Source organism: Colletotrichum karsti (genome assembly GCF_011947395.1).
Source record: "Colletotrichum karsti strain CkLH20 chromosome Unknown Scaffold20, whole genome shotgun sequence".
NCBI classification, from domain to species: Eukaryota; Fungi; Ascomycota; class Sordariomycetes; order Glomerellales; family Glomerellaceae; genus Colletotrichum; species Colletotrichum karsti.
In genome coordinates, this window is record NW_024065920.1 from 549,684 (window position 1) to 572,868 (window position 23,185).

The 23,185-nt window shown below is 56.0% G+C and overlaps 7 protein-coding genes across 7 annotated transcripts; 2 read left to right on the top strand and 5 right to left on the bottom strand.

The window, feature by feature from the left end:
* Positions 1-512: 512 nt before the first annotated feature.
* CkaCkLH20_06753 (transcription initiation factor TFIID subunit 9) lies at positions 513-1,421 on the bottom strand (the record flags this gene model as incomplete). The annotated part of the gene is made up of 1 exon (XM_038889470.1): positions 513-1,421. One exon carries the CDS (start codon positions 1,419-1,421, stop codon positions 513-515), a length of 909 nt encoding a protein of 302 aa, XP_038745282.1.
* Positions 1,422-2,189: 768 nt separating this feature from the next.
* CkaCkLH20_06754 (uncharacterized protein) lies at positions 2,190-4,876 on the top strand (the record flags this gene model as incomplete). Its single annotated transcript, XM_038889471.1, has 2 exons — positions 2,190-4,596; positions 4,683-4,876. 2 exons carry the CDS (start codon positions 2,190-2,192, stop codon positions 4,874-4,876), a joined length of 2,601 nt encoding a protein of 866 aa, XP_038745283.1.
* Positions 4,877-5,441: 565 nt separating this feature from the next.
* Positions 5,442-7,129, bottom strand: CkaCkLH20_06755 (mitochondrial-processing peptidase subunit beta; the record flags this gene model as incomplete). The annotated part of the gene is made up of 5 exons (XM_038889472.1): positions 5,442-5,829; positions 5,881-6,566; positions 6,624-6,701; positions 6,760-6,885; positions 6,977-7,129. 5 exons carry the CDS (start codon positions 7,127-7,129, stop codon positions 5,442-5,444), a joined length of 1,431 nt encoding a protein of 476 aa, XP_038745284.1.
* A 755-nt stretch (positions 7,130-7,884) lies between these two features.
* On the top strand, positions 7,885-10,904 carry CkaCkLH20_06756 (raffinose synthase Sip1; the record flags this gene model as incomplete). The annotated part of the gene is made up of 6 exons (XM_038889473.1): positions 7,885-8,543; positions 8,649-8,847; positions 8,900-9,113; positions 9,166-9,438; positions 9,487-10,617; positions 10,675-10,904. 6 exons carry the CDS (start codon positions 7,885-7,887, stop codon positions 10,902-10,904), a joined length of 2,706 nt encoding a protein of 901 aa, XP_038745285.1.
* Positions 10,905-11,056: 152 nt separating this feature from the next.
* CkaCkLH20_06757 (uncharacterized protein) lies at positions 11,057-12,792 on the bottom strand (the record flags this gene model as incomplete). Its single annotated transcript, XM_038889474.1, has 4 exons — positions 11,057-11,755; positions 11,817-11,941; positions 12,026-12,223; positions 12,690-12,792. 4 exons carry the CDS (start codon positions 12,790-12,792, stop codon positions 11,057-11,059), a joined length of 1,125 nt encoding a protein of 374 aa, XP_038745286.1.
* A 920-nt stretch (positions 12,793-13,712) lies between these two features.
* Positions 13,713-14,466, bottom strand: CkaCkLH20_06758 (adenine phosphoribosyltransferase; the record flags this gene model as incomplete). The annotated part of the gene is made up of 2 exons (XM_038889475.1): positions 13,713-13,858; positions 13,953-14,466. The coding sequence occupies 2 exons, from the start codon at positions 14,464-14,466 to the stop codon at positions 13,713-13,715; spliced, it is 660 nt and encodes a 219-aa protein (XP_038745287.1).
* Positions 14,467-20,593: 6,127 nt separating this feature from the next.
* Positions 20,594-22,614, bottom strand: CkaCkLH20_06759 (uncharacterized protein; the record flags this gene model as incomplete). The annotated part of the gene is made up of 4 exons (XM_038889476.1): positions 20,594-21,167; positions 21,228-21,887; positions 21,945-22,168; positions 22,228-22,614. The coding sequence occupies 4 exons, from the start codon at positions 22,612-22,614 to the stop codon at positions 20,594-20,596; spliced, it is 1,845 nt and encodes a 614-aa protein (XP_038745288.1).
* Between the last annotated feature and the right edge of the window lie 571 nt (positions 22,615-23,185).

Consider the following 23,185-nt stretch of genomic DNA (forward strand, 5'->3'; position numbering starts at 1 on the left):
AACATAAGCGCAGTTGGATGCGTGGAAACCAGCATTTGCTTTGCATAGCGGGAGGCGTTTGGACTTGATCTTTTTCTATCCGTAGTGGCTAATGAATAGACACTACATCACTCGACTCCATGATTGTCACGTATTGCTTGCTGCTACTCTCATTCCGAATTAAATTTCTTTTTGGTTCTCTCCTATGTTTGCCTGCTCTGGAGCTCAGCATGGTACCGGTAGAATTGCTGAGAACCATGACAACAGCCAAGCTCCGGACCAGTTGCTTTGAGCGATGCTGAATTGTTCCTGTACCTCCCATAACTCCGAGGCCATACCGTGCCTTAGCATAACCATGAATGGCTGACATAATACATGCCAGCTCAACTTCGCCAGCTCAATTGTAACCTTTGGCTTTTTCCCTGTGCTTTTCCCTGTTGGTGGAAAATCGCGCCGTGGTTTTCGGTCATCATCGCCTGTTGATAATCGGGTTCGGGCGAGACAATGTTCGCGAAAGGGACCGCGCGCTTCCTCTAGGCCGTTCCTCCCATAGCCGCGTCCTCGTCCACATCCTTGCCGAACACGTCCTCCATCGTGCCGCCCTCGACGCCGTCCCCGCCAATGTCCTCGTCGGCCGTGTTCTGGTTCGTGGTCTCGATGCCCTCCATGGCGCCGCCGACGTCCTGCTCGTCCTCGTCCTCGTCGTCCTCGTCGATCCCGGCCTCCTCCCACACGTCCTTCAGACCCCAGCTCACGCCGCTGAGGACGAAGCGCTCGCTGGGCAGCCGCAGGCCCCACTCGTTCTGTGCGACCTTGGGCAGCGCCGTCTTGTTGCGCTCGCGCGCCAGCTCCTGCAGCCAGTCCTTGGACACGCCGCCGGCGCCGCCCCCGCCGCGGAACTGGTAACCCAGGCGGGACGAGATGGCGAGCTTGACGGCGTTGGCGCTCACGGCGGCGTCGCCGGAGCCCGGGATGGAGGCGGCGGTGGCGCCGGCCGAGGCCGAGGGCTTGGAGCCCGCGTGAGAGGTGTAGGGGTCGGCGGAGAGGTAGATGGCGTCGCTGAGGATGCTCGAGGTGTGGCGGTAGGCGAAGTCGAGGAGGAGGAGGGGCACGCGGGACTCGTACGACGTGACGCCCTGGGAGGTCAGGAGGAGCTCGATCATGCGCGAGTCGCGGGGCCGCGGGGCCTGCGCGCCGAGGGGATTTGAGGAGGACGATTGTTGTTGCTGCTGCTGTTGTTGGGGGGCGGCCGGTTGTTGGCCGTTTGGTTGTTGCGTCTGCTGGGTTTGTGTGGACTGCGTCGGTTGGGACTGGGAGGGGGGCTGCGAGCCTGTGGTTGCGGTCGCTGCTGTGGCTTGGGTGTTGTTGGCGGTTTGGGAGCTGGAGGCGCCTGACGAGGCGGGCACGCCGTTTGTTTGGGGGTCGGATGTTTGAGAGGCCATCTTTTTGGCGATGCTGCGGAGCAGCGGTGTGTGAGAGGAGGTTAGATGGTTGCGAGAAGATGGTGTGATGGCATTGCCTGGTTGTGATCGGGTTGGAGGTGATGGACAGGTAGATGAATCACGACGCGCCCGGGCGGTCCTGCCTCAAAGAAGCCCCAAATTAAAGTCGCAAAAGGGTAAGAGCTATCTCAGGTTGACGTGTCGTTTTAAGAAGTTTGAAATTTTATAGTCGCACTTAGTCGTCGATGATTTTTGTCGTCGTCGAGGTTCGCCGGTTGGAAGAGTAGCTCCTAAACCTCGGCGCGTTAATGGTTTGGCCAGTCAGGTCTTCACTCCGATTTCTTGTCGGGGAATATATAGCCCGATCCGGAGGCTGCGATTGACGCACTGACCACAGCTTAATCCCACATGGACAAGGGGTCTTGACGGGCAAATCGGCAGGGCGTGGATTGGATGACCTTCCAAAACCTGCATGGAGGGGCAGATGGGCAATTGCCCCACCACAACACCCGCCCACGCCGATGCAGGACTCCATGCCCGCTAAGTGGTGGTGTCACACTCTGAGGATTTTTACTTTTAGTGGCGGGACCTCTTCCAGGAATTGAGTCACTGAAATTATCTTATAGAGTGACATTCCGCTTCTTTTCCGCAATTGACTTCGGGTTGAATCATCCTCAACTCTACCGTGTCTCAAACTCTCCTGTCCATTGGCAGTCCTATATGTGAGAAGAGAGAGAGAAACCCCTCACAGAAAGAATCTCGCCCGCCATGGAGACGACACTGCCTTTCCCCTTCCTTATCAGCGTGGCCGTCCCGCCCGGTCTGGCGAAGCTGGACGGCCTCGACCGCGAGCAGGTCTCGGTACTCGGCGCCCCCTTCTTCGAGGCCAACGACCAGACCCTGGAAAAGTTCCACCGCTTTCTGAAGCAGCACAACGCAGAGTTCCGTGGTTACTTTGACGTCACCGGCATCTCATCCAAGGACGACGTCGTCTCTCTCCTCGACGCCGGCGCCCGCATGGTCTTCGTCTCCCCCGAGAACTTGTCGCAGTACGAAGAGTTCGGATCCCGGGTGGGCTCCGTCCTGAAGACCGCCGCCGTCTCCACGTCAGCGGCCTCCAAGCACGCCGTGCTGGTCAAGGACTTCGACTCGACCGTCTGTGATCTCGGAGCTTTCATCGAGCGCTGTAAGGTGGAGAAGCTGCCGAACCTCTTCCTCAAGCCTGTCCCTGAGACAAACCTCGAGCACTTTGTCGACATTTCCAAGCAGTGCAATGCTATTCCCATCCTGCCGTCCGACGGCCTGACGGCTTCCAAGGAGGAGACCAACAAGCTCTCCCTCTCCAAGCTTATTTCTTCCTTCTGGAAGTCGGACCGGCCCGACGGTCTCATCCCTACCGTCGTCACTGATGAGTCTGGCACTGCGCTGGGCCTGGCGTACAGCAGCGCCGAGAGTGTTGGCGAGGCCGTCCGCACCCGGACCGGTATCTACCAGAGCCGCAAGCGCGGTCTCTGGGTGAAGGGTGCCACTTCCGGTGACACCCAAGAGCTCGTCCGCATCGGACTCGACTGCGACAACGACACCCTCAAGTTCGTCGTCAAGCAGACTGGCCGTTTCTGCCACTTGGACCAGCACGGGTGCTTCGGTGATCTGGCAGGTATCCCCCGTCTGGAGCAGACCCTTCAGTCGCGTAAGAAGTCTGCCCCCGCCGGCTCTTACACTGCTCGCCTCTTCTCAGACGAGAAGCTTCTGCGTGCCAAGATCATGGAGGAAGCCGAAGAGCTCTGTGACGCCAAGACACCGGAAGAGGTTGCCTTCGAGGCCGCAGATGTGATCTACTTCGCTCTTGCCAAGGCCGTCAGCGCCGGCGTCAGTTTGGCGGACATTGAGAGGAATCTTGATGCCAAGGCGTTCAAGGTCAAGAGGAGGACAGGTAATGCGAAGGGCAAGTGGGCGGAGAAGGAGGGCATTCAGACCACCCCTGCCCCTGCCCCTGCGCCGGCAGCTGCACCGGCAGTCAAGGAAGAGAAGAAGTCTGATGAGAGGATATCAATGCGCAGATATGACCTCTCCAAGTCCTCAGCTTCAGAGATCGACGAAGTTCTCAAGCGCCCTTCACAAAAGTCTCCCGATGCCATTCTGAACATTGTCAAGCCCATCATCGACGAGGTCCGAAATGGCGGCGACAAGGCTGTCCTGTCTTACACTCACAAGTTCGAGAAGGCCACTTCTCTGACTTCCCCCGTTCTGAAGGCCCCCTTCCCCAAGGAGGCCATGCAGCTGTCACCCGAGTCCATCAAGGCGATTGATATTTCCTTCGAGAACATCCGCAAGTTCCACGCCGCCCAAAAGGAGGACAAGCCCCTCAAGGTCGAGACCATGCCGGGCGTCGTCTGCAGCCGTTTCTCAAGACCGATCGAGAGAGTTGGCCTTTACGTGCCCGGAGGAACGGCCGTTCTGCCCAGTACCGCGCTGATGCTCGGTGTCCCCGCCATGGTGGCCGGCTGCCAGAAGATCGTCTTCGCCTCGCCGCCACGCGCCGACGGCAGCCTCACCCCCGAGATCGTCTACGTCGCCCACAAGGTCGGCGCCGAGAGCATTGTCCTCGCCGGCGGTGCCCAGGCCGTCGCCGCCATGGCCTACGGCACCGAGAGCTGCACCAAGGTCGACAAGATCCTCGGCCCCGGAAACCAGTTCGTCACTGCCGCCAAGATGTTCGTCAGCAACGACACCAACGCCGGCGTGAGCATCGACATGCCCGCCGGTCCCTCCGAGGTCCTCGTCATTGCCGACAAGGACGCCAACCCCGCCTTCGTCGCCTCCGACCTTCTCTCCCAGGCCGAGCACGGCGTCGACAGCCAGGTCGTGCTCATCGCCATTGACCTGACCGAGGCCCAGCTGCAGGCCATCGAGGACGAGCTCCACAACCAGGCCATGGCCCTCCCCCGCGTCGACATCGTCCGCGGATCCATCGCCCACTCCGTCACCATCCAGGTCAAGACCGTCGACGAGGCCATGCGCATCAGCAACGACTACGCCCCGGAGCACTTGATCCTCCAGATCAAGGACGCCGAGAAGGTGACCGAGCAGGTCATGAACGCCGGCAGCGTCTTCATCGGCGAGTGGACCCCCGAGAGCGTGGGCGACTACTCTGCTGGCGTCAACCACTCTCTGCGTAAGTCTTCCCGCCGCCCTCTCTCTCTCTCACCTTGAAAAAGGAAGTCAAAATTGTGTTCGTCCTTACTGACCATGCGACAACAGCCACCTACGGATACGCCAAGCAGTACTCCGGAGTCAACCTCGCCTCCTTCGTCAAGCACATCACCAGCTCCAACCTGACGGCCGAGGGTCTGCGCAACGTCGGCGACGCCGTCATGCAGCTCGCCAAGACCGAAGCGCTAGAGGCCCACCGCAGAGCCGTCGAGATTCGCATCGAGCACATGAACCGCCAGTAACCTGACACAGTCACTCACTGGTGAGGAGTTGGAAAAGTAAAAGGAGACGAAGTGGGTTTTGGGGCGGGTGAACTTGATGTTATTGTAGTTATACCAGAAAAGCCTTTGGATATAGAGACTGAAATGCTTTCACGAACCATGCTAATCTGGAACTGTGCAAATGAGACTTGGAAGGGAGCCTCTCGATTCGTATTACCGTACCCTTCCGGTTTGCTTCCCCAGTCTCGTCAAATGTCGACGGCAGCAAGTCGTTCCCAGATCGTGTAAGTGAGATAGACGTCCATTTTCCTCGCACAGACATACCCTGGTGTCTATCTTGGTAGGAGGCGCCGAACACAAGTAGGGCAGCACATCTCATTCTTCCTGGGGCCGCGCACCTGGATAGCTGAAGCCGGGCGTGGGAACAAAGTAGAATTAAGCCGTCGAAGTGCTACGCTTGCGAATGTCACCGACATATGAACAAGGGAAGTCTTTATGATACACTAGCCTGTAACGGTATCTCATACACTCTATACCCTAAACCCCCCTTCGAAATCACAACCGCCCATCGCCACCTTTTTGCCGTCTAGTACTTGGGCTTCATGGTGGCCCTGAGCCTGGAGTAGTCGAAGAGACCCTCGATGCTGCCGACGGCGCTAATGGCGATGTCCTGGTCCCAAAGCTTCCTGCTGGCAAAGTCCATGACGTCCTTCTCGGTGATGGCGTCGATGGTGCGCTCGATCTCGGCGGGGCTGGCGCGGCGGCCGGTGGTGACCAGCTGGCGGCCAATGTCCTCGGCGATGGCGGTGGTGCCGTCAAGGGAGAGGAGGATGGAAGCCTTGAGCTGGGCCTTGGCACGCTCGGTCTCAGCCTCGGAGACGTTGCGGCTCAGACGCATCCACTCGCGCTGGGCGAAGTAAACGAGATCGTCGATACGGTCGTGCTTGTCGGTAACGAGGTAGATACCCCAGAGACTACAAATTTGTTAGTAATGCGGTGCGCACAAATGTCACATTGTGGCTTACCCGGTGTCGCTGTAGCTGGTGGAGAAGCTCATGAAGCTGTTGGCGATGTCGTGCTTGTGGACGAAGCCGCTGAGCTTGCTGCCCTGGTGAGGAGCGTTGCCAATAGCCTTGTCGTAGTTGCCGACGATGGCCTGGGCAACGAGAGCGGTGTAGTAGTCGTCGCTGTTCCAGCTGACACCCTCGACGGCGATGGCGATGTTGGCGGTGGGGATGTTGTCGTCGCGAACACGGACATCGGAGCCGATGAAGTCAGCCTTCTGCTTGGAGAGCAGGTAAGCCTGGGTCTGGGGGCCGGTGGAGGGAAGACCGGAGAAGTTCTTCTCGGCGAGCTCGACGAGCTTCTCGTGGGGGATGCCGCCAGCGCCGACGAGGACCATGCGGTCAGCGGTGTAGTTGCTCTTGATGTAGTTGGTGAGCTCGGTGCGGGTGATGTCGCGGATGTTCTCACGGGGGCCGAGGATGGTGCGGCCGAGGGACTGGTGCTGGAAAGCAGTGGCGTGAAGGTGGTCGAAGACGACCTCCTCCATCTGCTTCTCGACCTCCTCGGACTCGCGGAGGATGACGTCGCGCTCGCGCTCGATGGCAGACTCCTCGAGCTTGGAGTTCTGGAGGATATCGGCGAGGATGTCGACGCACTGGGGAACATCGGAGTTGAAGGCCTTGGCGAAGTAGACGGTGTTCTCGCGCTATGCCATTGTCAATATGGGTGTTATTTGATGGGGTTTCGGTCGAGAGGAACGGACCGAGGTGTAGGCGTTCAGGTGGCCACCCATGTTCTCAATCTCCAGCTCGAGCTGCTGCTGCGTCCTGTTCGCGGTGCCCTGGGTACTTGTTCAGCGTGGGATCGTTCATCGCATTGGCGGCGGTTCAATGGCCTACCTTGAAGGCCAGGTGCTCGAGGAAGTGTGCGGTGCCATTGGTCTCGTCGGTCTCAGCCCTTGAGCCGGCGTCAATCCAAACACCGACGGTCGAGGTCTGGGCGAAGGGGGAGTAGTCGGTAGCGACCTAGAATGTATACGTCAGAATCGATTTGCGACAGGCGGGTCGAGGCCAATTGAGCGGCGGGGAGGATGGGCGGATGAGATGGCTCGCGTACCGTCAGTCCATTCTTCAAGGTCGTCGTCTGAGTCTTGCCGAAGGGGGTGCTGGCGGGCGTGGCGAAGCCCCGGGTGATAGGGCTCGCTCTGGAGAGAGCTGCCCGGCTTCGCAGCCCCTGCGAGAGGTTCAAAGCTAGTCTCCGGGACGCCATGGCGGAGTTGTGGAGGATAGGGAGTTGTATGAGGTGTTTGTGAAATCTTTCGATGAGGTTTCGGCTCAGAATTCAGAAAGCTTTCTGGGGCCGATGATGCCTTGAATTCGAGGCCACAGTGCCATTGGCCCCGAATTGTTCCGGGTGCGGCCAATCAGAGCACGTTTAATTCCAACTCTGAGATGGGGCGGTACGTACCCATGAATTGCATCTGACACCATCGATCCGAGATCCGTTCAGCAACTCATCTGGATGCTCCATCGCTTTATTCTTTTGCATCCCGGAATCTGCAATGCTTCCCAATGGCGGCCGAAGCCACCATGCCTTTCTTTCCAAGCGGACTATTAGTCTACTACGACTTCCGAATACTCCGCGACTTGCAATCGGCTCTGGGCAAGGCATGTTCACCGTTGCTGAGGCATGATCTGCCTAGTATTTCTATGCTGAATGCAGTTGCCAATTGGCCAATTAAGCGGATACTGCCCGTGCCCAGGCGCCGCGGGAGCTGTTGCGTCAATGGAAGTTCCATTCGTGCAGCTGAGACGATGAGCTGTTAGTGCAGCAGGTCACAAGACTGCGTTTTTGACTTCGACTGCAGATGCTTTTCATACTACTGCATCTGGTGCTAGACTGTATCACATCAACTCACATCTAGCAGTTGAACCCCTCATTTGACTGATCAACACTCTCATACTATCGCGTACTTCCCACTCCTACCACCTGGGGATTTCCTTATTGACTTGTATGACATCAAGATGCCATCAGACAACTACAACTTTGCCGACGTCTTCCAAGCTCTTTTCGTCTCCAAGCAGAAGCCTGCTCCTGAACCTATCGCCGACAACATGAAAGCCATCATCCAGAGTTACCCTCCCTTGGGTCAGTTCACCCAGGTCTCGAACGGACAACTGGCTTTCACGGCTGTTCTCGAGATACCGGCTTCGCGTGCAGACGAACCATGGCAGGTCGCATTGTGGCATTCGACCGATGATGGCGAGTGGGCAGAGACGGCCCTTTCCCGCATCTCGGATGAAAAAGGTCCGACAACTCTGCAGACGATCCCAGACCACATCCGACGAATCTTCTTTTCTACATCTGTTTTGTTCAACAAGTCATTACAGTTCACTTTGAAATTTCGACATGCCGAAAGCGACCCGTGGCGATGGACCCGTGATGAGCTCGGAGTCGGTGACGGCAGCGTTATTGTCAGCACGAGACCAGTCCTCCAAAGCGTCTCCGAACGACTGGAAGATCTTGTGACCAACCTGAACCCCGCTTGGGGCGTAAAATCACTTACGAGCCAATGTCCCGGTACTCGGCTGTGGTCTTTAGAAACGGACGTTGACGGTGTTGACAGCGATGAGTCCAAGATTTCAGATATCTCTTTGGGCGTGCCTTGGGGAGGCTTCCAGAGGTAAGCCCACGGATACTAGACTGTTACCACGCAGTTACCTCATGGGCCACTAATGAAACACGATAAGAGTCCAAGATCTGTTTTCTAAAGTACTAACAACAACAGATGGTTCGCTCTTGTCCGCATATGGTCACCCTGGCTGGCTCCTCGCCATGGCAAAACCTCATTCCATCTTGACAAAGATGCTGTACTCTGCTCATTCTTGAGCCCCGAGGGCAAGCACCTGGTGTTCCTTGCTATCAGCGGCGTGAACAACGTGCTCTCCGTGTTTCGTCACGACGAGTCTGGACAGATATCTGTTAATGTTCGTACCCAAGGCCAAGGCAACACCGGAGCATTTGACTTACCTTCTGCAGGCCCGCAACGATGGCACGTCGTCCGAGAAGGCAAGAGTTCTCGTCGCCACCGGGGACAACTTCGAGAGCGCGAACGCTGCGGTCATGTACCAGGCCAGAAACTACGTGATCACTGAGAAGAAGGCTAGCGACGAGTTGCAAGCGGAGATGAAAGCTTTAGAAGAAGGCGTCAAACCCGAGTGGATGGAGAACTGGTATGATGGACTTGGTTTCTGTGAGACATCTGTGTCCTCTCCTTTGGAACATTCGCTAAACCCGATGACTAGGCACCTGGAATGCCCTCGGGCAACGTCTTACCGACGAGAAGGTTTTCGATGCCGTGGACAAACTGGCCGAGAACAATATCAAAGTGACCAGCCTCATCATCGACGACAACTGGCAGACCATCGACTACAGAGGTCATGGCCAGTTCCAGCACGGTTGGTGTGAGTTTGAAGCGGAACCTAAGGCTTTCCCGAAGGGCCTAAAGGCGACGGTCGCACACATTCGGGAGAGACATCCACACATCCAGCACATCGCAGTTTGGCATGCTTTGCTAGGTAAGCACCTTCATGATTAAACACTATGTGATGAAGCTAATAGTTAAGGCTACTGGGCGGGCGTCTCGCCTGATGGGAAGATTGCCAAAGAGTACAAGACAGTCGAGGTCGTCCGTGAAGATGCCGAGCGACGCAACTTGCCCCTCGGAGGCAAGATGACTGTCGTAGCCAAAGAGGACGTCGGCAAGTTCTACGACGATTTCTACCAGTTCCTCGTCGACTGCGGCATCGACGGTGTCAAAACCGACGCCCAGTTCATGACAGACACATGGGTCTCGGCCAGCGCCCGTCGCGAGCTCATCGACGCCTACCTCGACGCCTGGACCATCTCCTCCCTCCGCCACTTCAGCATCAAGGCCATCTCCTGCATGTCGCAGACGCCCCAGATCCTGTTCTACAACCAGCTCCCCCGCAACAAGCCCGCCATCCTCTGCCGCAACTCGGACGACTTCTTCCCCGAGATCCCGGCCTCCCACCCGTGGCACGTCTGGACCAACGCCCACAACAGCCTCCTCACCCAGCACCTCAACATCCTGCCCGACTGGGACATGTTCCAGACCGTCCACGACTACTCCGGCTTCCACGCCGCCGCGCGCTGCGTGAGCGGCGGACCGATCTACATCACCGACGTCCCGGGCCAGCACAACCTGGATCTGATCAACCAGATGACGGGCCTGACGATCCGCGGCAAGACCATCATCTTCCGCCCTAGCGTCATCGGAAAGACCATCGACGCGTACACGGGATACGACGACGACGGCCTGTTGAAGATCGGCTGCTACCACGGCGCCGCCGTCACCGGCACCCCCATCCTCGGCGTCTTCAACATCTCGGCCCGGCCCCTGACGGAGATCATCCCCCTCACCTCCTTCGCGGGCGTGTTGCGGTCCATGCGCTACGTCGTTCGTGCCCATTCCTCCGGGCGGGTCAGCCCACTCATCACGCCGGGATCGCCGGCCTCGTCCCTGACGACTTCGTTGGATGTCCGGGGGTACGAGATCTTCACCGCCTACCCCTTGTCCAGCTTCGACAGCGAGAGCAAGGGTAAAGTATGGACCGCAAACCTGGGACTGGTAGGTAAGATGACGGGAGCGGCGGCCATTGTCAAGAGTGATTTCTTCCTGCGGCACGACGGCAAGATTGAGCTCAAGACCAGTCTCAAAGCGCTCGGCGTTCTTGGTAGGTTGCTCCCCCATAACGACGACAGAACCTGCTTGCTGACATGTTACCTACCAGGCATCTACATCTCGGTGCTGCCAGAGCTGACGATAGAGGACGACTTCCTGGTCACCATCCAGAACCAAGTCATTCCGGTCCAGACAGTTGTTGTCTGCGGGACTGACGATAAGGTCCTGGAGATCAACATCGAGAAGGCGTGGGAGGAGATGAGTCTGCACCCAGGCTGGGCCAACGAGGTTGAGGTGACGGTCACCTTTGCCATTGACCACGAGCACACCGAATACTAGAAAGTATTTGTTCAATCCGGTAGCCACAAACAGCATCAGTCTAGCATTGCACATCACAAAGGGGACAAGTGACATGCTCTCAAAGACAGTTCTACATTACTCGCAATTTTCACGCTATCATTATAGACCATCATAAAACCACTGAGTATCCCCTACTTCTTCTCATGAGGCTGCAAGTGCAACAACGTCGCCTCCGACGCAACAACCTCCGGGATCGTCTCCTTCAACGTCTGCGCCGTCCCCTTCCACCCCCAGTACTTGGGCCCCCTCTCCGCCTTGCTCTTCGAGTTCAGACCCCACGTAGCCCCCGCGCCCGTAGACTGCAGCACCTCCTTGATCGTGGCCTCCTTGGTCAGCGGCGCCGGCAGGAATCCCTGCTTATGCGCCTCCTCCGCGATCCACCTGGCCACATCGCTCCAGACGTGCGTGCCGCTCTCGACGAAGTAGTACGCCCGCGGCCCGAACACCTCGAGATCGGCGTTCAAGCTCGCGTCTCTCGTCCCCTCGACGAGCGTCACGAAGAAGGCCGAGAGGTCCCGCACGTTGACGTGGTCCCACTCCGTCTTGCCCGGCTTGATGATGGGCGCGAAGCCCTTCTCGAGCGTGGCTTTCGCGAGGCCCGGGACCTGCATGGAGCGGCGGTTCAGGGGCCCGCGGCCGGCGCCGTAGATGGTGGGCGGGGAGACGATGGCGGTGCGGACGGCGGGGGAGTTGGCGGCGAGGACGATCTTGTCGACGTTGCGGTGGATGGCCTCGTCGGGGAGGGAGAGGAGGCGGTCGATGTCGCGGATGTCGTGGTAGTCTTGATCCGGGAGGGGGGCTTCGCCGTAGCGTTCGTGCTTGGTGTCGTACTAAGGGTTATATGTGTCAGATATAATGAAATCACGGTGCTGAAGCGAGGAGAGTCCTCACCCATGTCAGGATGCCCGTGCCGGAGACGTGTAGCCAGAAACCGGGCTTCTCGGGCGAGTGACCCGCGGCGAGGCCCTTGGCAATGGCGTTGGCCGAGGGGACGTCGTCCGCGGAGTCGGCAGTGTCTGTAAAGCAATCTCAGTAACTGCATCAAGCGCGGCTGCGGACTCCAGAGCGCAGTGTGCTCAGAATGTGTCCGGTTTACTTACGAACGACAACGTCGGCGGCAGCGGCCTCCTTCTCGATGACATCCGAGTCGGTGAGGGTTCCGACGACGATGCGGACGTTGTCCTTGGGGTAGGCCTTCTTCACGCCCGAGGCGCGCTGCTCGCTGCGCACCAGGAGAGCGTACTCATAGTCGGGGTGCTTCTCATAGAGGGCGCTGAAAGCGTCTCCGCCAATGTAGCCTGTGAGTACATGTGAGTTTGATGAAGAGCTTCGATCGTAGGCATGAGCGATCAGAAGATACCTGTGACGCCGGTTCTGTGGGAATAAGTCAGTTGGTGACATCACGACTCGAGCGGTTCTTTACGCACAGGAAGATCTTGAGAGCCATAGTGATGATTCTTCTTTTCTCGCAGATTCTGGTTCTAGTTGCTTTTGAAGTTATTCAGAGATATCCGCAGTCGATTTCTCTATTGGTGTACGGGGTTGTGCAGTTGTTGGTTGGATGAACATACATATATGGCTTTCAAGGGTGGTGTAAGTCAACCCCGCTCTGGTTGATCGAATGCTTACAAAACGGCGTGATGGTTCATCCAAGCTTAATAATTGCGGTTTTGTCCCCGAATTCTCTCCGAATTCGGCCAATTGCCCATTTCACAACATTGCCAAGCTTTTGCATAGCTATGAAGGTATACCCTCCAGACTCACCTTCCAGACCGGGCTGCCGCTCGAGGGCGACGGTGGTAAGGAGGATTTTGTGGTGAATGGCAGGTGAGGGGTTCTTGCGAGGGGCAGGCGCGCTGAGTGACATCACCGATCATCACGCCTTCGGTGGTGCCCCTCGCACCTACCTTATTTCGCGTGGGTTATCATGTAGATCCGGATTGCCAATTCAGTTAAGTTCAGGTCCGGTTGGGGTTGTCCCACATTCGCTCTCTCAGGCATTGGGATGTTCGAACCGGCTGAAAAGTCGATCGATACTAGGTTGTAAGTCGTATGCCGAAAGATAGACGAGAAGTCTCACTATTGAGTTGCGTTCGTGGATAATACCAAAAACATGCCGCCCCGCCTTCTTCTTGAAGTTCATATAAGTCGTGTAGTCTTTAAATTTGTTTCTCTCGGCGTCTTTACGACATAACTTGACTATCTATCACAGAAAACCCCGTTGGACAACGCGCATATTAAGCCGGTGAGACGAACACAACCTGCAAGATAGCGGCTTGTCTGAGACTTGCATAATCACGACGCCCAGTCGTGTCACACATGCAGATTTCTTAACAGTGACGCTCCAAGGTATTGCTCAAAGTGGTATTTCGTATTTCATTGCGTTTGAGTTGTTAAGAACCCGAATTACGCACGTTGGCTCGTCATGCAAGCCAATGTTCCTTCATCTCATAACCTCTGTAAACGTCGTCTCTTCAACTTCAATCAAAATGGCCTCCGACCTTTTTTTTATATTCCGAAACGCCAGTGCGACTTCTACTCTCGCACATTTGTCCTCCTTGTGGAAAGGAGCCGAAAAGAAGTAAGGTTTATGCAGTTGGGAGTTTAATGTAAAAGATCCGTCTCTTGGCGCGTCGAAGTCCCGACTTGGGTATTTACGTGCTTGTTCATCTGTCGTGCCGAAGTGATAACGAGACGTTAAGCCCCGGTGGCCTCAGAATATGATCTGGGAGGACTCATATCACAGCCGAGGCCGATGCCGGAGTCGAAAATCGAGTGGGAGATCGATCACGCGTCTTGGAGGAGGATGACGCTCTTGGTGTCGCCGAGCTTCTTCAGTCCGTCGAGGCCGGGGATTTCCAGAATGAAGAGGTAGCCGACGATTTCGCCGCCGAGCTTCTTGACGAGGTCGGCCGCGGCCTTGGCAGAGCCACCTGAGATTGGTGTTAGTGGGGCCATGGTCCAAAATCGAGGGGCATTTCCCAAGGAGGGGTAAAATTGCGCTCGCGCAGACGCAGACCAACGTACCAGTAGCGATGATATCGTCAACAACGAGGACCTTTTGGCCGGGCTTGATAGCGTCTTGCTGCATCTGGAAGACGTCGACACCATATTCCTTCTTGTACTCGGCGTCGACGCACGGGCCGGGGAGCTTGCCACTCTTGCGCACCGGGGCGAAGCCGGTGCCGAGACGGAGGGCAAGGCCGGGTCCGAAGAGGAAGCCACGGGCGTCGAGGCCAACGACGACATCGGGAAGCTGCGATCCGAAGGACTCCTTGACCTGGAGCTCGAGGACGTCGCCCAGGGTCTTATGGACGGAGGGGTTCAGGAAGAGCGGCATGATGTCGACGAAGTCAATGCCCTTGATGGGGAAGTCGGCGAAGTGACGCAGAGCACGCTGAAGCTCTACCTTCCCACTGGCGAGTTCGGAGGAGGTGGCGGCGGCGGAGGAGGACTGTTGTCCCTGGGCATCTTGAGTGTTGACTGGGTGGGCGGCCAGAGGGTTGATTGCCTTGGAGGCGAGGGTACCGTCGGAGGACATGATGAAGAGAGAAGAGAGAGGAAGAGCAGGATTTATGAGTGTTTCTGGGCGGGCTGGCAGCGATTTGTGTAATGTAGTACGCGGTATCTTCCTAAGGTTGGCAGAAGAAAATTTTGGGGTCGGATCCCGGAGTGTGGTGAGGTGTGAAAGGAGGGGTGTGGGACGCGACAACTGGCGGGCAGAAGCAATGTAGCTACGGCTAAGGTTAGGAACCTGGGCTAGGTAGGTCGGCACGGTACAGACCACCTCACAGATAGGCTCCAAGGGTAAGAACGTCAATAAGCAAGGAGGGTGAGGTACGGGAACGCTGAGTTTGTCTCGAGTGTGCTTGTTACAACTACGGAGTTACTGCCTAGGTACCGGTGCCTTGTCCTGCCACTCCGTGGGACAGTCACAGACCTGCTGGGCCGCATCACATCAGGAGAAGAAGGTGTGTATGTACGGATATGATTGAGGTGTGTGAGAAAGGACGACCCTGTGGGATTGAGAAGACGGAGCCAAGTCCAGCTCGGCTCGCCGGGGTGACGGTGAGACAGGGCCAGGAAAACAAAAAAGCACGAAAGCAGGCTGGCAGATGGCGCGCAGAAGGGGTGGTTGTCCGGGATCATGAAGGTAAGAAAACGGGCAAAAGAAAAAAAAAAGTGGTGAGAATGAACGCGCGCCATCGAATTGGGAGTGGAGAGTTGTGATACGGGTAGGGTGTCACTACGTGTGGTGCGAAGTGGGCAGGTCGATGTGTGGCTCGCGAGAGAGACAGCGACCAAAGACATCCATCCAATGTTCTTTTCGCCGGTGGAAGATAGGGAAAAGCTATCCGTACTCATCATTAATGAACAGGGAGCTCGGGGTGATTATGCCTAAGGTAGATAAGCCGGCCTGGTAATTAGTCCAGCGTTAATTTTGTTTCTTCTGTATCCTCCCTGTCAATGTCATGCCCTTCTATCCCTATCAATACACATCTTTTCTGACTCCGGACCTCTTGACCGATGAAGCAATGGAAGCAAAAGAGATGAGAAGAAACCACAATTCGAACACCCCCACCTCATGTTCTCGCGTTTCTCGTCCTCGCCATCAATCAGAACGTCGCGCGATGTTGGTATCTGACTGTAATAGCAAATGGTAAGCCGGCTTGTGAGCAGGTGGGATGGCAAGGCACGGAACGGCATGGCTTGTATCTGTGCCAGTCTGCCACTGCCCCTCCAACGCGACATTGACCCCTCCATGAACGTGCCAGCGCCAGGGAGCAAAGAGGCACTACCCCACCATGCCACCATCTCCGAGAGAGACAGACCAGGGTGCAAGCTGCTGTGTTTCTGTCTCACTCACCCTCACACCTGCTGTGGCATATCAGCACGAGCACGAGCACGAGCATGAACATGGGCCCGGCGCGAACTGCTCTGGAACAGCCAGGAGTACGATTGAATGACAGAATGAGCTTCAAAGCCCCGATTGCCCTCTATGGAGACCGGCCATGCCCTTCTTGATGCCGTGCACTATTCGGAAGATGGGGTGCATGTAAACATGCGGTATAACACGCAGGAAACCAGAAACTTCTGATGATAGTACTTTGCATGCTTGCTCCAATCCGTCGTGAACGTGGTTCGCCCCAAGCATGTAATGTAGCGACCCGGCGCTCCTTGGTTGGACTTGGACCCGTTTCCCTGGCCAAGACTGGTGAGGAGGGAGGATGCAGTGATGGCTGATGGCTGATGGGGTGCAGCATACTGCATGCACATGTACCTTAGGTGGTACAACGATGGATTAAAATCCCACTGCTTCTATCCCGTACGGATAAGGTAGGTAACGCATGCTGCACTGAATAAGGTTGTAGCTGATGGGGTCTGTCGGTCAGGTCGTCTGGAGCTGGGATGACATTGCCGCTGATATTGATGCCACTGCCAGTGTCTATGTGTCGCCATGCCGTGGGCAACCAGGTGGTGAGTAGATATTGACCCAGAGCGTTGAGGTAGCCAGGTACAGAAGTACACCTTGGAGAACAATCAACGGGCCGTTTCAAACGTCTGAAGTTCCGTTGACATTATCCTCGGTAAGGTAGGTTGTTCAGGGTTGTGAAGGAGGTACAACCAGACGTCGGTATGGACTTGGAAAGCGATACAGAGACCGGAAGGCGGTGCGGCGGATTTGCGGTGGAGAAGAGTGAAACAAAAGGGACGGGAAGGACAGGAACATCGGAATAGAAGCCACTACCAATGGCAAAGTCCCTTAACGGTCGTAGTGGAGAGCGGAAGCGCGGCTTCTGAGTCCTTGCATACCGGGCTTAGGTACGAAGTACTATGCAGTAAGGTATCGCCAGGAAAGAAACGGCATCTGCTCCATGACGACGACAACAATGGCACTGGTTGCCATTCTGATATTTCCCCTCAGCACAAGGCAAGCTTTGAAGCTGCTTGCTTTCCTCTGAAGCAGTTTCATGAGTCCATTCGAAGCAGAAGTGAACGTTCAAGTTTCTCAACAGGACTTGCGCGCTAGCCTCAATCCCAATTCAATGAGTCAACTCGATAATGGAAGGTAGAGCGTAGCATTAGATGGTGCCGTTCTCACAAGTACCATCCCACCATCCCACCCTCTCTACCTTACTCACTACAGCGCCTCTTCCTCCAGTCTTGCTTCTAGATGCATTCAGCCCATGCACCTTCCTGTACCAAAACTATCAGGGTCTTTTCCGGGGACAGCGAGGCAGGCGTCATGTCTTGGCCATGATCCCTGAGCCTCTCTTTCTTGTGCTCTCAGCTTCCATCGACACTTCCGAATCCTTGAACCTCTGCGGATATTGCACTCGTTATTCAAACCATCCATGACTTGATGACACGGTACATTTGTCTTGTCGGAGCAACATTCCCAGATCTAGCAAAGCTCAAACTTGGGCCAAACCGGAACCCTTAAACCCACCTCAACAGCTCTTCGAAGACGCTCCGCTGCGATATCACTCATACATACCAACTCCAGCTACCTAGGTACCATGTTCACACCATAGGCCGACCTCTACACTCAATTCTCGACTTACAGCAGCTGTTCCCCCCGTATCCCTCTGGCATGGGCTGGCAGAAAAAGTGATGGGTCTGTTTCCATCCTTCCTGTCTCTAGGCCATTTTATCAATTATCAAATCGCACCCCGCTCAAACGTCTCGTCCTCCCCGTCCATGTTCCCTGAACCATCAGAGTCTAGAGCAATGGGCGAACCACCATCGCATCATCCTGCTATGACTTCGCATTGAATCACGACAAGGGCGCCCACCGAATCAGACCCCAAAGGTCCGTATCGAATGGCCTTGCAATCCTCCCGCCTCGACAAGAACGGAACGGCCTCTGACGGCATTTCCTATTTCTCCTAGCCGCGGCTGACACAGGGCCGTATATTCCAACGGTAACACCTCCCATCCAGCAATCACATCGACTCATCCCACCACCACACCACAATCTGAAAGATCAACTAACCAATCCAGACCTCAGCTCATCCAGACCCTGGTGAACCGATATCTTCGCCAAGATAAACCACCTGGATTCTCAGCATTATTATCCCCTCTTCAGACGGGCTGTGGCATCTTCTTGGTGCCCCCATATTTCAAGTTCCATCCGAATGCTCTGCGTCCATTTTATCCGATCCTCCCAACCACCATCCCGGAACTGAGACTGGCCTAGAACTTGCCTTACCGGATACTATTTCTAGCTGACCACCTATGGGTCTTTCTGGATACCTAGGGCTTAGACAGCGTTCATCAGCCTCCAGACGCTCATCCGTCTTCCGGGATTAAGCTTGCGAAGGCTTGTGAACAGTGTGCCTGGCCGATCTGTTCTGGATCGCAACAACCGCCCGTCACAACCATGGAACCAGTTCTCTCTGTAACCAACATCGTCCGAATCCAAATCCGTCAACCCCACCCCTCCATCACTGCACCGTCCTTACAAGTGCAGCCATTCAATCCCGATAAGGACGCCATGTGGTGGACTGGCAAGCAAGCAAGGCACTACAGCCACCATGCCTCATTGCAACCATGGCCGCCTGTTGGGCCATCGGAAGACATTCCGCCAGACTCAGTTTAAAGCAGTGCTCCCCTGGCTTGTCCGCTGAGTGGCTGAGAGCATCTACTCTGTGTCATCGAATTCACCGCTGGGTCTTTCTAGGCCGTGGACGAGACGCGGCCTCCCCACCGGGAAGTCGCAGTTGATGGACAAGTCTCCATATGTCTGTGTCTCTTCGGGCGGCTCGGACGTACATGCCAACCGCCGCAACCCTGTTGTCCTTCGCCGTGTAACCTTCTCTTCCGGGGTTCCTAACTCGCTCAGAATCCCCGACACAGACAGTTGTCTCTGCGATTGCCTTTCCCAATGAAACACCCGACTCTGCTCGGCCAGCCGGAAGTCATCAGAAACCACCTTGTAACATACGAACGATTCCGATACGGCCCAAACCTTCCAAGGCTGCAATTGCTCACCCGGCGCTTCTAACAAGCCGGACGATATCGCAACCGGCGATGGAGTCCATTCACATGCCCGAGACCAGCGGTATCAAGATCGGTTGCATTAGCGGCGTTGACAACGTCTCGCAGAAGCCAAAGTCGCCCCCGGTTGCTGCACCTCACTGCTTAGGAGCAACAAACATGCCTGACCAGAAATTCACTTACGACTACCGCAGTAAGGTACGTTGAGCGACTTGAACAACCCGAAAACAGACTGCAACCTCGCAAGTCGTTCGGACAGAGAAATGCCATGCCTCCGGCGCCGCTTTAACACGCAAGTCGCTGTAATGAGTCAGTTTTCGACGTCAGACGTATTCGTACGCTGCGCCGTGTGTAGTTCATTGCAACCCGCGCCCTTCACCGCCTCGGCGCCGGCACCGGCGCTATTGGCCGGCGGGAACCAAGTCCGGGAAGTAAACCGTACGTTTGTTCGATGAGCTGATGCGGGTTACTCACTAAGTACGCTGACGTTGCTCAACTTCGAAACAATCACTGCTAAGAAACAAGAAGCAAGAGATCCTGGGTCGCGCCAGCTGGCAATCGACGATCTCTGGCCCCGACTGTATAATGGTTTCAATGGCGTCCACGGGAGATGACTGTCGCTCACGCCTGCTTGCTTAAACACCCACACTTTCTGCCTGCTCTGCTTATCGAGTACCTAGGCACACCTACTAGGCACATACCGTGTGGTTGTTCAACGGCAGCCCGACCGGCAGGCAAGTGAGACGGAATGTCGTTCGGGGCCATTATCTGCCTGTCTACATCTGCTAAGGGGGAAAAGAAGAGACAAAACGTGACAACACCGTCCCAACGAGCCGGCCATCCTCTCTCCATTGGCATCCCCGAGCCGCATAAGACTTTGACCGAGCTGTCAGTCGGCAGCCTTGCTGCGTCCCGGAGGGTGTCGTCGCTCGTTGGCCCGGGTGGGTAGGACAGCGTCATGCAGGCGGCCGAATCAGCAAACGGGCGGCCCTCCATTTCGCGATTATGTGTATGGATGTAAGTGATGTGTGTGACAGCTCAACACCACCCTTGTGGAAAAGTTTTCAAAAACGTTGCCTATCATGCCGGCTGCAGATGATGTGCATTTGCCAAGGTCTTTTCCTATCAAGAGGGCGTCATATTCTCTCATGCGCCTGCTGCTTCATGGGGGAAATCTATGTGGTCTGGAATCTCATTACTCTATTACGTATTCGTTTCCGTCCTTCTTCGTCTCCAAAAGGGAAAACCAAAACGCCGCCGCCGGTCATGCTGAAAGGAGAGTCTGGTATCTAACATCTATAAAGAAACATACAACCGTGAGACACATGCGTGAGAGAGTAAAGAAGGAAAAGGGGGTTGGGTATCTTTTTTTTCTTCGTCTTCCGCATCGATTTCCGTGGAAAGACATACGTGAAAGACCAAACCAAACCAAGCCAAACACTTCAAGAAAGAGGGGGAATCGTGAAAGAAAGACGTGATCCAACCACAAAGCTCGCGAGAGCCTATTATAGACGAGGACAGAAACGCTTAAACGTTAAAGTCCTTACTGAGTGTGTAAACCAACACCGGTGCCGGACAGCTCCTCGGAGGGAGGAAGATGATGAAAGCAATCATAAGAGAGGGGGAAGGGGTTCGTTACATATCGTCTAACCAGAAAGGGGGGTTCATTAGGGGAATTGCAGTCGTATAATCGAGAAGAACATGTTCTGGAGCACGTGAAACATGACGGCGACGCTGGTCGGGAGCAGCTCGGGCCAGACGGCGAGGTCGAGCTTGCCCTCCATGCCGACGTCGACGCCGAAGATGCAGCGGATGAGGACGCGGACGCAGACGGAGGCGACGAGCTCGCAGGCCCAGGTGACGGAGGAGGCCCAGAAGGTGAGGCCGAAGTCGTACTGGTCGTCGCCCTTGTCCTTCATGTCGAAGGCGAAGTAGGGGTAGACGTCCTTGTTGGGGCCGAAGTGGAGGACGAGGACGCTGCCGAGGAAGGCGGCCATGGAGACGTTCTCGGCGAGGAAGCGGATGAAGACGTTACGGGTACAGACCTTCTGGTAGGAGGCGTAGGACTGGTCCGTCAGGTTGAGGGCGACGGTGACGCGGTGGTAGAGGCGCGACATGGTTAATGGTGTGAGGATGATGAGGGTGCTGCTGGAGAGGATCTGGAGGTAGATGAATTGTTCCGGGGAGCGGAGGCGGGCGTACAGGGCGCGAACGTAGGTTTGGTAGGTGAGCATGAAGTATCTTGAGTGGTGTTAGTTATGATTCCTTTCGTCTTTTGGCTCTCGAATCCAAGTCACTTACAGCTTGAACACCCAGCTCAGGGGATAGCTCCCGACACGTTCACCTTCGCGGATTCCCAATAGCCAGCCGGTCAGTGCATCGAGGAGATGTACCGTGATGATCCAGCTGTAGACGTAGACGACCGTCTCCAAGTTGTTGTGCGGGAGCGTGCGCAGGTAGATCTCGGCGTACGCCTCTCCTATCACGTACGCCATGAGGCCGACGAACAGAGCCAGGCAGAACCAGATGAAGCGGACGAAGCTGGCGGGCAGCCACCTGCGGCGCATCCCCATGGCGGCCAGGGTCCTATTTCTAGACTGCTCTTGGTCGACCTGCAGGACGGCATCTGGGTTGAAGGAGTCGCTGCTGAGGTTCGGCCGGCGGCGGTTATCTCGCCGGGGGACGCTTCCTCCGGACTCGCCTGTCCACCAGGATGACGTGAAGATGCGCTGGGTTTCGGAGAGTGACTGCCGTAGCTTGAGGTGACGTTGGGAGGTGAGGAGGATGCAGAATGCGATGGCCACGGGCATCGCCATGACGAAGAATGAGAAGGCGACCCATGCCGTGTTGTGTTGAGTGAGGAACCGCGTCTCTGGGGTTAGATAGAGTGGAATGGGTACGGCTATTGATACGATGGCGATGAGAGACATCGTCACTGGAAAGCCAAGAGACTGCGGCCACCTGCGGGCGTGTAAGTGTTTGATATCATCTCAGGCGTCAAGCCAAGGGGAAGCTTACCAATTCAAGCTGTAGAGGTTGAAGACCTTGGTGATCCAAATCAAGGCCGTGATATTGTAGAAGCCGTAGTAGACAAAGAGGAAGAACCAGAAGCTGATCTGCACCCGTGCCTCGCCGTGACCAGGTATCTTGTGCCCGGACCCAGCACCAGGATCACTTCGGTCATCATCATCGTCGTCGGTAAACTGGTACTGCGGAATCGGTAGTGCACACCATGCAATAGCCTTTCGTCGTCTGATGTTAGCGTTTCTGCCATCCCATGTTGCTCCGCGAGTATACATACCAGCGCGGCGGGCATCAAGACGAGACACCCATATCGACTCCACCATACATCAACAACCCTCTTTACGGCACCCTGCTTCGGCTCGACCCAAACGTCGGCGATCCTGCGCCATGTCCGCTGCCACAGGTTCAAGTCCTCCCAATCAGCTCTATCGTCGGCGTTGTCGTGATTTTCGAGGCCAGCAGCGGAAAGCAGTGCGCCGTAGCCGACGTGCACGCTGCCACGGTTGTTCGAGAACAGGCCGAGCGTGCTCCCGGAGCGGCGTCGACGGCCGTGGACGTCAGACTCTTGAGGTACGGCGCGGAACCGGCCGAGGAGAGGGGAGGAGTCGCTCGTCAGGCGGGTGCGGGACTCGTTGCCTTGCGTGAATTGGAAGAAGCTCGGCATCGCTTCGAAGTTTGGTGGATAGGGGAATCGGCTATCTTCGCGACATTAGGTGTGGTTTGTTTACTTTCCACTCGCGGCAGAGTTCTGCTCTTCTGACAGTGACCGCTTCGAATTCGACCGATGAAAGTGTATTAGAACTCGAAAAGCTGAAACGAATTACACAGAGCTGAACGAAGCCGTAATTCCACGCCCGATGTATTTGCTTATATCCAGAATGCGCGGGGTGTTGTTGAATATCTGGATGTCGTAGCCGTCCGTCGTGCGAAGAGAAGAATCCCGGAGGTTCGCCCAGTGTAAATTGAATTTCTAGTGGCTGATTACGCTAAGGCCGCCATTTACCTGGGACGGTCCCTGATTTTTGGCGGATACAGCGGATTCGGGCCCTGGCACGGCGGACGCTAGCGCCGTTTGGGCGGGGCCTGGAGTGCGTTGTCTTGTGGGGCTTCTTGAGCTCCGATCCGGCTGGAGACCGCATGAGATTCGGGAGATGAGCATTAAAGACCTTCATGATAACGAAGTCAAGATCCTTGATGAAGACTTTTTCCATTCTCGGTTTTGAACAATTGTTGAA